The sequence below is a fragment of the Dendrobates tinctorius genome, unplaced genomic scaffold (assembly GCF_039654945.1).
Source record: "Dendrobates tinctorius isolate UK_male_01 unplaced genomic scaffold, ASM3965494v1 ptg000160l, whole genome shotgun sequence".
NCBI classification, from domain to species: domain Eukaryota; kingdom Metazoa; phylum Chordata; class Amphibia; order Anura; family Dendrobatidae; genus Dendrobates; species Dendrobates tinctorius.
In genome coordinates this window covers 23,331,212-23,346,736 of record NW_027361827.1, presented here as the reverse complement: position 1 = coordinate 23,346,736, position 15,525 = coordinate 23,331,212, and the positions used below count along the sequence as shown (strand labels likewise).

The 15,525-nt window shown below is 46.4% G+C and overlaps 2 protein-coding genes across 3 annotated transcripts in view; one reads left to right on the top strand and one right to left on the bottom strand.

Annotated features, from left to right (window-relative positions):
- Window positions 1-8,799, bottom strand: part of HEMGN (hemogen) — a 143,755-nt gene extending 134,956 nt beyond the window's left edge. For both annotated transcript variants that reach the window (XM_073549717.1, XM_073549716.1), the window contains exon 1: window positions 7,202-8,799. The gene's annotated coding sequence lies outside the window, so the exon portion shown is untranslated. The remainder of the gene's footprint in view (window positions 1-7,201) is intronic.
- ANP32B (acidic nuclear phosphoprotein 32 family member B) overlaps window positions 6,764-15,525 on the top strand; it is a 93,820-nt gene continuing 85,058 nt past the window's right edge. Inside the window, exon 1 of the mRNA XM_073549714.1 lies at window positions 6,764-7,135. Within this exon, the coding sequence (XP_073405815.1) occupies window positions 7,082-7,135 (54 nt within the window). The 5' untranslated portion in view covers window positions 6,764-7,081. The remainder of the gene's footprint in view (window positions 7,136-15,525) is intronic.

The following is a 15,525-nucleotide window of genomic DNA, read 5'->3' as shown; positions in this document are numbered from 1 at the left end:
TGTAAAAACAAAACCACGGTTAGGTAGACCAACAAAAATTTTGTCCACAACTGCCAGGAAAATTGTTCGGGATGCAAAGAAAAACCCACAACTAACATCAGCTGAAATACAGGTCTCTCTGAAAACTAGCGGTGTGGCAGTTTCAAGATGCACAATAAGGAGGCACTTGAAGAAAAATGGGCTGCATGGTCAAGTCGCCAGAAGAAAGCCATTACTGCGCAAATGCCACAAAGTAACTTGCTTACAATGCGCAAAACAGCACAGAGACAAGCCTCAAAACTTCTGGAACAAGGTAATTTGGAGTGATGAGGTCAAAATTGAACTTTTTGGCCACAACCATAAGGGCATGTGAACACATTGCAGATTTGCCTGCAGAATTTTCTGCACAGAATCTGCTTTTCTTGGCAGAAAACGCAGGTAAAAATCTGCGCGTTTTTGATGCGGATTTGATAAGGTTTTTTCATGTGGATTTGTATACGTTTTTGTAAGCTAAATAAAGATCTATTATTTAACAAAAAATGAGTCGTCATTTCTTTGTCCAACCTCTTATTTTGCATACTCCATTGAAGAATGTTTACACACACAGATAGATCTATAGATATCTATCAATAGATATATGTATCCATAGATATATCTATCTATATAGATATATAATACCAAGGCCGATGTTTATTAATGAACAATGTTTAATTTTGAAAAAGGGGGAGCAAAATGGCGTGAGCTCCAGCGCAATTTTCTGCACCAGAGAAAGCCGATGACTGGGGGGCAGATATTCATAGCCCAGGAAAGGATCATGGATAAAGGCCCCCCCTCGGGCTACAAACATCTGCCCCAGCCGCCCCAGAAATGGCACATCTGTAAGATGCACCAATTCCGATACTCTCTCTTCCCACTGCCCTGTAGTGGTGGCATATGGGGTAATAAGGGGTTAATGTCACCTTTGTAAGGTGACATGAAGCCCGATTAGTAATGGAGAGGCGCCAATAATACACCTATCCATTACTAATCCTATAGTTAAGGGTTAAAAAAAAGACACAGCCAGAAAAGTATTTTAATGAAATAAAACACTACACAGTTTTGCCATATTTATTAGACGAGAAACTGGGTCTGAGCAGAAAAAGTAAATTAATGTGCATGCAAAATGTAATTGCATATGAACACATGACCTTTACACAGAGTAGTAATAATAGTAATAATAAGGGTATTTAGTTAACATAATTTTGATCAAAATAATGTAGAAGCCATCCCGCCACGTCACGGCAACCCTTGTGGGACAGTCCTAACTCTTGTATTTAAAACCTTTCCACTTGTCAAGTGACGTAAATGTGAACAAGGACAGAGGGACTGAACCACCAGTAATAGTATAGGCCAGACAGGATGGATTTTCCAACTCAGAAACAGGGCGGTCACACCCTTATATGCACAGAATGCACAATGAAACAAATGAGAAATTTGTTTTGTGTTTTGCATATTTATTAGACGCCTAATCCATGCAATGCCCTCGATCTCCTGAAAAAAAAAACAACAAATACTTCCCGTTCCGACATAGTCCATTTAATAACGAGTGTCCCATGACGATCTCCCCTGTAGAGCATTGACATCGGGTGATGTCACTGTTCTACAGGGCCTCCCACGATGCACTGACAGGAGACAATGGCTCCTGCAGTGAATCACTGAAGAGGTTACCGGAGTTCATCCTCTCACTTTACTGCAATGCTGTGTGAGAATTAGGGTTAGGGGTCCTCTCTCCCGGAGGCGGAGGGATACAACGCGGAGGATTATCTCCGCCTGTCAGTTCATCGTGGGAGCCCCTGTAGAGCACTGACATCACCCAATGTCAGTGTTCTACACGGGAGATCGTCGCGGAACACTCGTTATTAACTGGACTACGGAGAAAGGTACTGTTACGGGGCTGGCGGAACGCACCAAATAATAAAAATGAAATAATATATAAGGTGCGTTCGCAGCCCAGGGCCCACCATGCAGAGGTGACCAACTGCTGCTGAACAATGCGGGAAAGGTGTGTAGGAGGAATGCCGGACACCAGTGGGTAACCACTGAGCCGGTGCTAGCAGGCACGAGCTCCGTTACTTCACGTAACACGTACCAGCCGGCAAACAACCACAACCTGCTAGCGTCACAGGTCACGGTGGTGTGAACCACTGCTTGCAACGTGGGCAGTGTCCTCCTTGACGGACGCCACTAACCAGCCTAACAAACGGTGCTGGAAAGCACACACACGGCGCACGGCGCTACTCTAGCGGACGCTGCGGTAGCAGTGGCCAGGGAGGCCTATACTGGCCGACGCTCTAGGCGCTAGCTGTAGATGTGGAGCAACACTGCGGTGCTAGGCAGTGCTAGAGCTAATGTGCTGACTCTAATTCCTAACCCTAACTCATACATAATATCCAAGGAGTGGGGTATTATAATGCTATGATCAACAGTTTTCCTTGCAACCAATCACTAAGCATCTCTCATTTCACTAGAGCTGGTTAAAAGAAGCTGAGCTGTGATTGGTTGCTATGAACAAGTTTTCCACTTGACAACACCTCAGCAGACATTGACATGGTGAGAAAAATCTAGCATCCCTGGGAACATAAGCTCCCAGCCATTGTCTGCTCCCAGAAAGGAGCAGAGCACATGGCAGAAATGAATCGCCCCGTGGATCATTGGTATGCAAGTTAGGGCAAATCCACTCGGCGTTTTGGTACTGACCCCAGGCCTTTCTTCATGGGATCACCGGTATGGAAGGCAGGGCAAATCCATCCAGTGCTTTGGTTCTGACCCCAGTCCTTTCTTAAAGGGATCTCCAGTATGGAAGTCATGGCAATTGCCTTCAATTGCTCTGGTACTGACCCCAGGCTCTCTTAAAGGGGTCTCCTGTACGGAAGTTACGGCAAATCCCTCAGCACTCTGATTCTGACCCCAGGATTCTATTAAAGGGATCATTGGTATGCAAGTCAGGGCAAATCTACTCAGCGCTGATTCTGACCCCAGGCCTCTCTTAAATGGATCCCCGGTATGGAAGTTAGGGCAAATCCCTCAGCGCTGTGGTTCTGACCCCAGGCTCTCTTAAAGGGATCATTGGTATGGAAGTCAGGGCAAATCCCTCAGCGCTGTGGTTCTGACCCCAGGCCTCTCTTAAAGGGAGGGGGCGATGTGGGATATTAGGAGTAGTAGTCCGGTGGCTTTGACGGGATGATGTGAGATATTAGGGATAGTAGTCCGGTAGCTCAGGCTGACGGGATGTGGAATATTATAGTGAATGTGGCTATGCGGAGTCGGCGGGGCTCTTATATTATAATTTGTTATAACTAACCGTAGTTAGTTACTATGCCCGGGCAGCGCCGGGCTCTTCAGGTAGTATATATACTGTATATATTAAATAGAGAAATAAAGCAAATAACTATTACCAGCTGGTAATGCGGCATGGGTTTGTGATAGTTAGGCTATGTGCATACGCTGCGGATCTGGCCCTGCCAGTCCGCAGCAGTTTCTGCTGCGTTGTACAATACCGTTGTTTTCAATGGTAATACAAAAACGCTGTGCACATGCTGCAGATTTGCTGCGGGTTACAATCCGCATCATGTCAATTCTTTGTGCGGATTCCGCTGCGGTTTCACACCTTCACCATTGTGAGGTGTGAAACTGCAGGGCTAAACCGCAGGTATTTTGACCTGCGGATTTTTCAAAATCAGTGCGGAAAAATCCGCAGCACTTCCAACTACGTGTGCACATAGCCTTATGCGCATGCGCAGCTGTTACTGCTGGCAGAAGTCAGGAGTACTGCTGTTAGGTGTCCCCTAGGATACCACATACCCCGATATTTATGCGCTACCGATAATCAGCTGCTCGGCGCCGCAGCTGCATGTGTCATGGCTGTGTGGCAGTCACAACACATGCATGGAGAGCCTGATTGTTGTGACTGTCACATGCAGCTGCGGCGTCGAACAGATGATTATCAGGAGCACTCCAGGTATCCAGTTACCGAGGCAGCTATTCGGGAAGCTCTATAGCTATTAAGATAAGCACGTATCCGAATCTATTCGATCAACCCTATTAATGTCCCATTACATCTGGCGTAGAAGTAACACAGTATTTCAGAAAAGGATACCAACAGTAAAATGTGGTGGTGGTGGTGTGATGGTCTGGGGCTGTTTTGCTGCTTCAGAACCTGGAAGATTTGTTAGGGCAAATGGAACCATAAATTCTGCTGTCTACCAAAAAATCCTGCTGGAAAATATCCGTCCATCTGTTAGTGACCTCAAGCTGAATCTGAGTTATGGAGCAGGACAATGATCCAAAACACATCAGCAAGATAAAAACGAAATTAAGACTTTGGAGTGGCCTAGTTAAAGTCCTTAATACGATTGAGATGCTGTGGCATGACCTTATAAAGGCTGTTCATGCTCGGCAACCCTCCTATGTGACTTAATTACAACAATTCTGCAAAGATGAGTTGGCCAAAATTCCTACTGCGCGTTGTAAAAGACTCATTTCCAGTTATCACAAACACTTGCAGTTGTTGCTGCTAAAAGTGGCCCATTCAGTTATTAGGTTTAGGGGTAATCACTTTTTCACACAGGGCCTTGTAGACCTTCATTTATAAACTGCATTTTGTGTTTACTTATGTTATCTTTAAATTTGGTGATCTGTAATATTTCAGTGTGACAAACATGCAAAAGAATACTTAATCAGCAAGGGAGAAATACTTTCACACAACTTTAAGGGTACTGTTACACCTAGCGATGCACCAGCGATCCCGACTAGCGATATGACGCGGTCAGGATCGCTGGTGCATCGCTAGGTGGTCGCTAGTGAGCTGCCACACAGGCAGATCTCACTAGCGACATCGCTGGGGACGGGGATCGCTACTTACCTGTCACACCAGGCGATCCTGCATCTTCCCGCCCGCATCCACGCGTCGCTCGTCGGCGCCACAGGAAGTGCAGCAGGAAGTGGCCGACGAGGAATGGTCCAGGAGCTTCTCGCGCGACCAGCGATAACCAGCGGGGGAGCCAGTCGGAGGTAAGTATCACATGCAGCGATATCGCTGCAACGTCACAAAATCGGTGACTGTACAGCGATATTGCTAGCGATATCGCAGTGTGTAACGGGGGCTTAACACATGGACATGTGACCAGAGCCTCAAGATCACTTATTTTCACGTTAGGCATGTTCACACATTGCATTTTTGCATACAATATGTGAACATACATTACACACTGCATTCTCAGTTATTAACACTCGAGGACCTTTGAACGTGAAAATTAATATAAGGCTATGTGCACACGCTGCAGTTTTTGCCGCAGCAGTTCTGCAGTGTACAGTAGCATGTTATCCTATGGGATTTACATTCTGCTGTGCACATACTGCGGATTTTTAACTGCGGAAAAGCTGCGGTTTTGAATCCACAGAAAGAATTGACATGTCAATTCTTTTCTGCGGATTCTGCTGCGGTTTACCATCTCCTCCACTGTAGAGATGATAAACCACAGGCCAATCCACAGGTCATTTTACCTGCGGTTTTACCTGCAGTTCCGCAGATAAAAAATCCGCAGACCAATCCGCAGCGTGTGCACATAGCCTTAATAATTATCATTCTGCATCCTGACGAGAAAACGCCAGACAAGACAATACTAAATGACTTATTATTACTACACACACAAAGAAAATTACATAAATGTAAATAATTTATAAGGTTTTTATTATTTTAATGTAAATGTTTTAAGTTGCTCAGAAACAGATAAAGTGACCTTCCACAGAAACCAATTTCTTATATGATTAGGAAGTGATCACTTGATATTCAACGTGAATTTTTGTCAGTCTTTTTTTTTGGTCTGCTTCCAAAAACTGTGGAAACATACCATTATGAAACTGCTTCTAGACTTGCTGACATGTCCTACATCTAATATACTATCAATATTGTACAGTTGCAACTAAGACCCCTCCCGTCAAGTCTTTTTGAAGATAGCAGGGGCCACTTGTCACAGCTCTTGGAACTCTTTCTATTCCAATTGGTTTTTTTCTTTATTTAAAAATAATGCAAAAGGTCAAATCAGTATATTAGGAAAGCTGCAGATAATGTCATGTTCTGATGTTTCAGGAGGTTCTTATAAGTGACGGCTACTATTATACAGCCATGGTGATGGCAATGATATCACTGGTGGAGCACTAAACAGAAGAAATGCTGGCTGATGATCAGCACATCCTACTAAAGTACCGGCAGGCAATAACCTAACTGAACATGCAAATGTTACCTGCTTTAGGCCATGTGCACACATTGAGTATTTGTAAGCCAAAAAACCAGGAGTGGAACGGTCAGAGGAGACATTTGCGCCCCTTCTGCATTTATCACCCACTCCTGATTTTGGCTTACACATACTGGGGTAAAATACTGACCAAATACTGGATGTGTGCATGTGGCCTTACTAAACTTCTCGTAGAGCCATACATTTATTATACAACCCTCATTTTCACCTATAAGGACTACAAAAACTTGAAATTGTAAGGCATGGTCTCCGAGCCACTCCTTTCAGCCTCCTCTGGCATCGGTGCTGGGGCTGGTAAGCGCAATAATCTCATGATCTATCTATGGAGATCATACAAAATAGATGGAACAGTAGAAAAAGAGACCCTTCTAGAAATGCCATGTTTTCCTCGCTGTAGCTTTATGCAAGCCTTTTTTTTTTTCCTGGTGTCGCTTTCTACTATTTGCTGCAGCATTTGCTTGCTCAGTCTGCAATACCTCGCTGTAACCACGAGAGGCGGTAGTGTCGTCGGCTTTTTTTTCGGTGCCTTTTTTTTTCCCTCCATGGTTTCTCCTCCTCGCTCTTGTGAGTAACTTGGCGTCTGGTCTCGGCAGCTTCCACACGTTTCCTATACAGAGAGCGCTCGGATGATTCTCTGCCTCCATTAAGGACACCTCGAACTGCTCTTTCTGCTGTGCAGCCTCCCACCCCCTCCCTGTGAAACTTTTATTTCTCGGCTGGATCATCTAGAAAAGCCAGCCAGGACGGGGGGAGACCGATCTATCACAGAGCCATAGACAAGAGCGAGGGACGAACGGAAAAGCGAGAAGATGGACATGAAGAAGAGAATTCACCTGGAGCTCAGGAACAGGACGCCGACTGATGTAAGCAGCCCCCTCTCTCCCTCCGTGTCCCCCCCCCCTGAGGTGCAGGCTAGTCCGTCTCCTCACCTTAGCATGGGCACCACACACTTCAGGAACTCTGTCATGGCACCTGGCCACACTACACCGCCTTCTCCATAGGCGCAAAGTTTAGCGTGGCCAATGTGATTCCCCTATGGCCGGGACGGTGCTCAGTCAGGGAGGGAAGGAGATGGCGGGATGGAAATGAGCTTTACACGGAAGCTTACATTCAAAGTTTTCAGTTCCCTCTAGTCATGTTTGTTTTCTTCCACACCCTCGGTAGCTGCCATGTTGTGGCATTACCTGACGGCCCTTCTAGAAATAAGTGTTAGTAATGGCGAGGAGGGAATGAAATGCGCGTTACACCCGGTTGCGGCACTTTATGGCGGAGTTGTGAGGAGAGGTCTTCCCCTTCAGAGAACAGTCATGGCTCTAGTCAGTCAGGGACACGCACGGTGACGGTACAGTCATGGCTCTAGTCAGTCGGGGACACGCACGGTGACGGTACAGTCATGGCTCTAGTCAGTCGGGGACACGCACGGTGACGGTACAGTCATGGCTCTAGTCAGTCGGGGACACGCACGGTGACGGTACAGTCATGGCTCTAGTCAGTCGGGGACACGCACGGTGACGGTACAGTCATGGCTCTAGTCAGTCGGGGACACGCACGGTGACGGTACAGTCATGGCTCTAGTCAGTCGGGGACACGCACGGTGACGGTACAGTCATGGCTCTAGTCAGTCAGGGACACGCACGGTGACGGTCACACCGCGCACACTGGCGGACGGAAAGTCCGACTGGAAAGTTGCTGCCAACGGCCAAATCTAGAAATGCCGTCACGTGACTCCAGCACAATAAGGGACACGACCGTGAGGTAATATGGCAGCAGCAGCAGCGTGTGCCCTCTGTGGGGAAGTTCCCAGTGCCGGAGGTGACTGGCTGGCAGCTCATTTTCCCCTCACCGGCCGTCCCTGTAGCCGTGTAGTTACCGTCTATGTGATAGAACGGACGAAAATACACAGCGTGTCCGGGCGACATGTTCCCCTCCTCAACGAATCGGGCGGGAAAGCAGAGCAGAGGGGGAGGAGAATGGAGGCGCTAAATCCCACGTACAGAGAAATAAATACATGAACTGCCCGTCAGAGTATGGTGGCTACATCCCCGCCCTGTTACTGCGGGTTATGTCCGGCTACAGCGCGCCCTCAGCCCGGCAGTGGCAGAGGAGCCGTCGCCATGTTGTCCTCTTCCTCCTCACTCGCGCTCTCCATGTTGAGTGTGTCGTGCTGTCGGTGCTCTCCTTCTGTGGTGACAGCTGCAGTGCCCGCCTTCCAACCTCCATTTTGCCCTGCTCGCCGTGTGTGACTGTCCCTGGCATGGCGCTGCCTGGCTTCCCCCTCTTCGCCTTTGTCTGCTCTCCCTTGTGTTCCAGGCAGGCTGTCAGCACAACATGACTGTGCAAACCAAGCCCAGGCGGTGTAATGTCTCTTCTCACACCCTCCGTGTGCCCAGTCCTTTACTGTTTCATTACTTCTACCCCAATGTGATGTTACATGGCTTGTAAATAATGGCAGCAGGGTAAGGCTGGTAGGAGCTGCCAATCACACCCATTACTCCATGGCAGGTCACTGTGCCAGCCTTATTATGTGCACGATGCCAATCTCACCAGGAGGAGCTGCCATAAACATCATTGGGTCAGCTACACAGCTGTGCCATGTCGGAGGGTTATCATCAGCACTGGACTATGCCAGTTCACCACATAGGTGAAGAAACTTGGTCAAGGTCACATGGTTTACTACAAATTACCATCGATCTAATAGAAATTGTGCCTGAGCTGGTCGTTAAAATGACTTTTGTGTGTTTTCTCAAGGAAATAATATTAATGATGAGTTATGTTGCCGTCACAAAAAATTTGTGAGGCAAACTTGTGTAGAAATAAGTGTATCACACTTAGGCTAAGTGCACACGTTGCAGAAAATTTCTGCTCAAAAACCTGAATCTCTTCCCAGAAACCGCACCTATTTTTCTGCGGCGATTTTGATGCGTTTTTTTTTTCCGCAGCGGTTTCAAACCGCATGAAAGAAGCCAAAACCGCGGAAAAATACGCAAAATTAATTAGCATGCTGCGGTTTTTACCACGATTCGTTTTTTTCGCGGTGAAAAACGCATCACTGTGCACAAAAAGTGCAAAATACATAGAAATGACTGGGAAGCTTATTTATAGCGGTTTTATGGTGAAAACCGCTAAAAACCGCTGTGTGTGAACACAGCCTAAAGGGGGTTTTACACAGAGATATCGCTAAAGCGTCACCGATTTTGTGACGCAGCAGCGATATTGCTAGCGATATCGCTATGTGTGATACCTCCGACCGGCTCCCCCGCTGTCTGTTGCTGATCAGCCGAGCGACGTGGGCGGGAGGACGTCAGCATCACTGCGTGTGAAAGGTAAGTAACGACCGCTGCTGTGTCGCTGCATTGCTAGTGAGATCTGCCTGTTTGGCAGCTCACTAGCGACCATTTAGCAATGCACCAGCGATCCTGACCGGGTCGGATCGCTGGTGCATCGCTAAATGTAAAGGGGCCTTAAAGCAGGGCTGGGTAATTAACAACATGAGACCATGACTTGTGGAGGACTGAAACAATAGGCTGACATTAATTCTGCTCATTATTATAATATATATTTTATTGATTAATATTCATCAGAATTAAGTCTGTTGAGTCGCTGCTAATGTGATAGAGCTTATTGTAATATGTATTGTCAGTAACAGCAAATCAAATCCATAGAATTTCCTTCATTTTATAAATCACTAGCTGAAGAGCCCGGCGTTGCCCAGGCATAGTAACTGTGGGTATAACAAATTATAATGATTATCATTCATCCCATAGTCCAGTGCCCATATACCCATCATACATATCCGCCGTCCCATAGTCTAGTGCTCATATACCCATCATACATATCTGCCATCCCATAGTCCAGTGCCCATATACTCATCATACATATCCTCCATCCCATAGTCCCGTGCCCATATACTCATCATACATATCCTCCATCCCATAGTCCCGTGCTCATCTACTCATCATACATATCCTCCATCCCATAGTCCCGTGCTCATCTACTCATCATACAGTCATGGCCAAAAGTATTGACACCCCTGCAATTCTGTCAGATAATATTCAGTTTCTTCCTGAAAATGATTGCAAACACAAATTCTTTGGTATTATTATCTTCATTTAATTTGTCTTAAATGAAAAAACGCAAAAGAGAATGAAGCAAAAAGCAAAACATTGATCATTTCACACAAAACTCCAAAAATGGGCCGGACAAAAGTATTGGCACCCTCAGCCTAATACTTGGTTGCACAACCTTTAGCCAAAATAACTGCGACCAACCACTTCCGGTAACCATCAATGAGTTTCTTACAATGCTCTGCTGGAATTTTAGACCATTCTTCTTTGGCAAACTACTCCAGGTCCCTGATATTTGAAAGGTGCCTTCTCCAAACTGCCATTTTTAGATCTCTCCACAGGTGTATTATGGGTTTCAGGTCTGGACTCATTGCTGGCCACCTTAGAAGTCTCCAGTGCTTTCTCTCAAACCATTTTCTAGTGCTTTTTGAAGTGTGTTTTGGGTTATTGTCGTGCTGGAAGACCCATGACCTCTGAGGTAGACCCAGCTTTCTTACACTGGGCCCTAAATTATGCTGCAAAATTTGTTGGTAGTCTTCTGACTTCATAATGCCATGCACACGGTCAAGCAGTCCAGTGCCAGAGGCAGCAAAGCAACCCCAAAACATCAGGGAACCTCCATGTTTGACTGTACGGACCATGTACTTTTCTTTGAATGCCTCTTTTTTCTCCTGTAAACTCTATGTTGATGCTTTTGCCCAAAAAGCTCTACTTTTGTCTCATCTGACCAAAGAACATTCTTCCAAAATGTTTTAGGCTTTTTCAGGTAAGTTTTGGCAAACTCCAGCCTGGCTTTTTTATGTCTCGGGGTAAGAAGTGGAGTCTTCCTGGGTCTCCTACCATACAGTCCCTTTTCATTCAGATGCCGACGGATAGTACGGGTTGACACCGTTGTACCCTCGGACTGCAGGGCAGCTTGAACTTGTTTGGATGTTAGTGGAGGTTCTTTATCCAACATCCGTACAATCTTGCGTTGAAATCTCTTGTCAATTTTTCTTTTCCGGCCACATCTAGGGAGGTTAGCCACAGTGCCATGGGCTTTAAACTTCTTGATGACACTGCGCAAGGTAGACACAGGAACATTCAGGTCTTTGGAGATGGACTTGCAGCCTTGAGATTGCTCATGCTTCCTCACAATTTGGTTTATCAAGTCCTCAGACAGTTCTTTGGTCTTCTTTCTTTTCTCCATGCTCAATGTGGTACACACAAGGACACAGGACAGAGGTTGAGTCAACTTTAATCCATGTCAACTGGCTGCAAGTGTGATTTAGTTATTGCCAACACCTGTTAGGTGCCACAGGTAAGTTATAGGTGCTGTTAATTACACAAATTAGAGAAGCATCACATGATTTTTCGAACAGTGCCAATACTTTTGTCCACCCTCTTTGTTATGTTTGGTGTGGAATTATATCCAATTTGGCTTTAGGACAATTCTTTTTGTGTTTTTTCACTTAAGACAAATTAAATGAAGATAATAATACCAAAGAATTTGTGTTTGCAATCATTTTCAGGAAGAAACTGAGTATTATCTGACAGAATTGCAGGGGTGTCAATACTTTTGGCCATGACTGTACATATCCTCCATCCCATAGTCCCGTGCCCATATACCCATCATACGCATCCTCCATCCCATAGTCCCGTGCCCATATACCCATCATACGCATCCTCCATACCACAGTGCTGTGCCCATAGACCCATCATACATATTCCCCATCCCATAGTCCCATGCCCATATACTCATTATGACATCATCTCCGCCATGGCAACCTATTATGACATCATTGTCACCATGGCAACCATTATGACATAATGAGGGGCAGGGCTTGATTCACAAACTTGTATGTATGTGTGTGTGTATATATATATATATATATATATATATATATATATATCTGAATGTTGCATCGGTCTTTGTTGTGTACAGACTGAGGTTCCACTCAGCAGGCGCTTTCTTGTTGTCATTTCATCTGCTGCACTGAGTCTCAGTTAAAGGCCGGGATCACACGTGAGAGACATGGCCGAGTCTCACATCTTAATACCCGGTACATGGGAGTGGAGCGTGCAGCCGCATAGCAGTACATGGAGCCCCATGCTCTGATCGAGTACCGGGTATTAACATGCGAGACTCGGTCGTGTTTCTCACATGTGTGATCCAGGCCAAACAGTCAGGATGGTGGAAGAGGGAGCTGACAGCGCCGTTCTCCACCAGTCGTGTTCACTGATATTGGTTATCTTGACTGTGTAGATACCGGAGCAGTCAAGATGGCAGGTGGGAGATGGTTGCGTGGTTTGTTTCCAGTCCTTTTGCGGTCTCCGGACCGGAACAGCCAAAAGACCAGATGTGGCCTGTTGGTCACACTTTGCCTGTATTATTGCCTTCTAAAGTAAAACAAACAAAACACGCTTTTACAATTATAAGAACCCAGCCTGACATTCAAATTGGTAAAATTTCTTGCATAGATGCAAAGTTTTGAAACCTGTGACAATGACGTGGCACGGAACCTAAATACTGTAATAAGTTCCCTATTTTGGATTGGCAATACTCAGTTCTGCATTGGAAATTTTTGATGTCATAATGAAGTCATACAACATCCTGGCACAGATTCAGGTAAAAACTGAGGAGGGTAAAGAACTCCGTTGCATATTACTGTATACCTGAGATTCAGCAGCCTCAATCATGGAAACAGAAGTGTGTACCACCATAATCTTGCCATTTATTATCTTTATAACCCTAGTTATAACCGCCAGACTTTAGAAAGGGTGAGTAGAGATGCTATAACTGTCTAGTGTCTTGCTTTATGCTGGGAATACTGCATCAGATGAGTAAAGATTGCCATGCACATTACTTTAATGTCAGCCAAACCAAACAAATTTGGCAGGACCAGAGAACCCTCTAATTTGTAGAGGGGGCTTATCTAATCCCACACCAACCATGTGACTCGCCCCCAGAGGCCATGGGGTACTCGGTGCCGGACCCGTTGATTACAATGGGAGATGTCACAGTGGCAGTGACCCGGTCCGTGGCCTCAGGCGGTCAGTGTAAAAGGGGTAGAGTGATGGGGATAAAGTTGTTGAGATGATTCGTGACGCCACCTGTGGCTTCTGGTCAGTTTGGCCAGCGCTGCAGGGTTGCTTCTCTGGGACAGATGGTGTGGTGCAGCAATGATGTTGAAGCTCCCATCAGGTGGAGCTGTAGTCCCAGGGCAGACAGAGTAGATGAGGTTGGCAAGTGGGGAGATGGTGTAAAGAAGTAGATGTTGCAGAGCCGGGTGTAAGGCGCAAGAATAAGTGGAGGACACAAGGGCATGTAGTTCCAAGGCTTTACTCACAGTCTGGTGCACACAGATGCCTGCTTCAGTGCCGTGTCCTCCAGGTCAGGTGCTCAGCCAACTCCCAGGCAAGGTAAAGTACACCTTTCCAGCACTCCTCCAACATGTGCCTTCTCTGAACGTCTCCACACTAGCGCCTAATCTGAAGTACTTGTAGTTGCGTATTAAACTCAAGTTCCTCCTTCTTGATGTTACTTAGAACTCTACTTGTACGGCAGACAGCTGTAGCCTGCTTCGGTGACTCCTTGCTATTATGTCCCGGCTCACCCACGTTTTTGTTGTGCCCCCAAGTCTTAGATGAGAATAAAGTGGTGACGACTTCTATTCCTCCGGTTTCTGCTGCAGGAACATCAGTATCCATACAACCTCGGGAACCGGACCCCGGCCATGCGCTTCAAACTTGAGGAAGGGCTCTGCTCTGACCCTAGTCCTTAGTTTAGTATGGAACGTAAGGAGAAGAGAACTATCTTCCTTCTGAAGAATCAGGCTTTCTATGGCTCTTTCCTGTGCCAGCAGCTCCACGTCACCGGAGTCTGCTTCAGCACTTCCTTCACTCCATCCCTCTCAGGGGATCTTCTCTCACAGACTGACCTTTTCCTAATATTCTCCCGCTCTCTTGTGCAGTCTAAGCTCCACCCACCTCCCTGCACTCTTCGTGTTCCAAGCAGGGAGCCCAAAGGTTGCTCTGCTACACTACTGGTGTGCGTGTGGGATGTGAGTGTTGTGGAGTGTGGTCAGGTGTCTCCACCTTACTTTGATAGTGGAGTACCACACCTCAGGAGGAGGTGCAGTACCTCTGTGGCACTGAACCCTCAGGGGCGCCACACTTACTTTTGCTTGACTTCCCTCTTAGTACCTGGAATAACTGCTCCGCCTTGATTGAAGTCTTTCACTTGCGCTGTTGACAAGGAAATTGGCGCATGAGTGATTCTCTATGCATCCACCTATAAGGAATCAATCAGAGGCAGAGGTTGTTGTTACCAAACACTGTTGATGTGCCTAGTGTGGTCTTGACATTCCCATCAGAATATGCAGCAGTTAGCATGTAAGTTGTCACGTAGTTCCAGTGATGGAAAATCTTAAAGGGAATCTGTCACCTCATTTTTTAGCCTATGAGCTGCGGCCATCGCCATCAGGGGCTTATCTACAGCATTCTGTAATGCTGTAAATAAGCCCCCCAATGTAACCTGAAAGATAAGAAAAACAAGTTAGATTATACTCACCAAGGGTCAGGTGCGGTGGGTGTCGCGGTCCGGCGCCTCCCATCTTCTAGTGATGATGTCCTCCTCGTTACTTCTGCCGCGGCTCCTGCGCAGGCGTACTTTCTCTGCCCTGTTGAGGGCAGAGTAAAGTACTGCAGTGCGCAGGCGGCAGGAAAGGTCATAGACGTCCGGCGGAAGATTCAGAGATTTACACGGAAACCTGGCAGATGATTCCCTATAATGAGGCACTCTGGACGCCGTCTGACCTGTGATCCGGTGGTGTCCGTCTTTTTAGAATTGCATAAAAGTTCTGTAGGCCACAGTTATGTTCACTTCATTATAGTGAATTGGGCTCCCAACCTGTAGATCGGGAGCCACATGTGGCTCGCAGTCCCATGAATTGTGGCTCACGGCTGTCTGCCAGCTTGATGCTTTACCCCCAGGTTTAGCAAACAGGTATGAGGAGCAAATCTAAAAATGGTGAATTTTGTGAGTAGCCCTGCACAGATGAGAATATCTGGATGCACCATATACTGGTCATAAGCAGGGCTGTGGAGTCGGAGTCGGTGCTCATTTTGGTGGAGTTGGAGTCGGTATAAAATGGACTGACTCCGACTCCTAAAATATATAATAAATTGGGTACAGTAATTCAATGCAG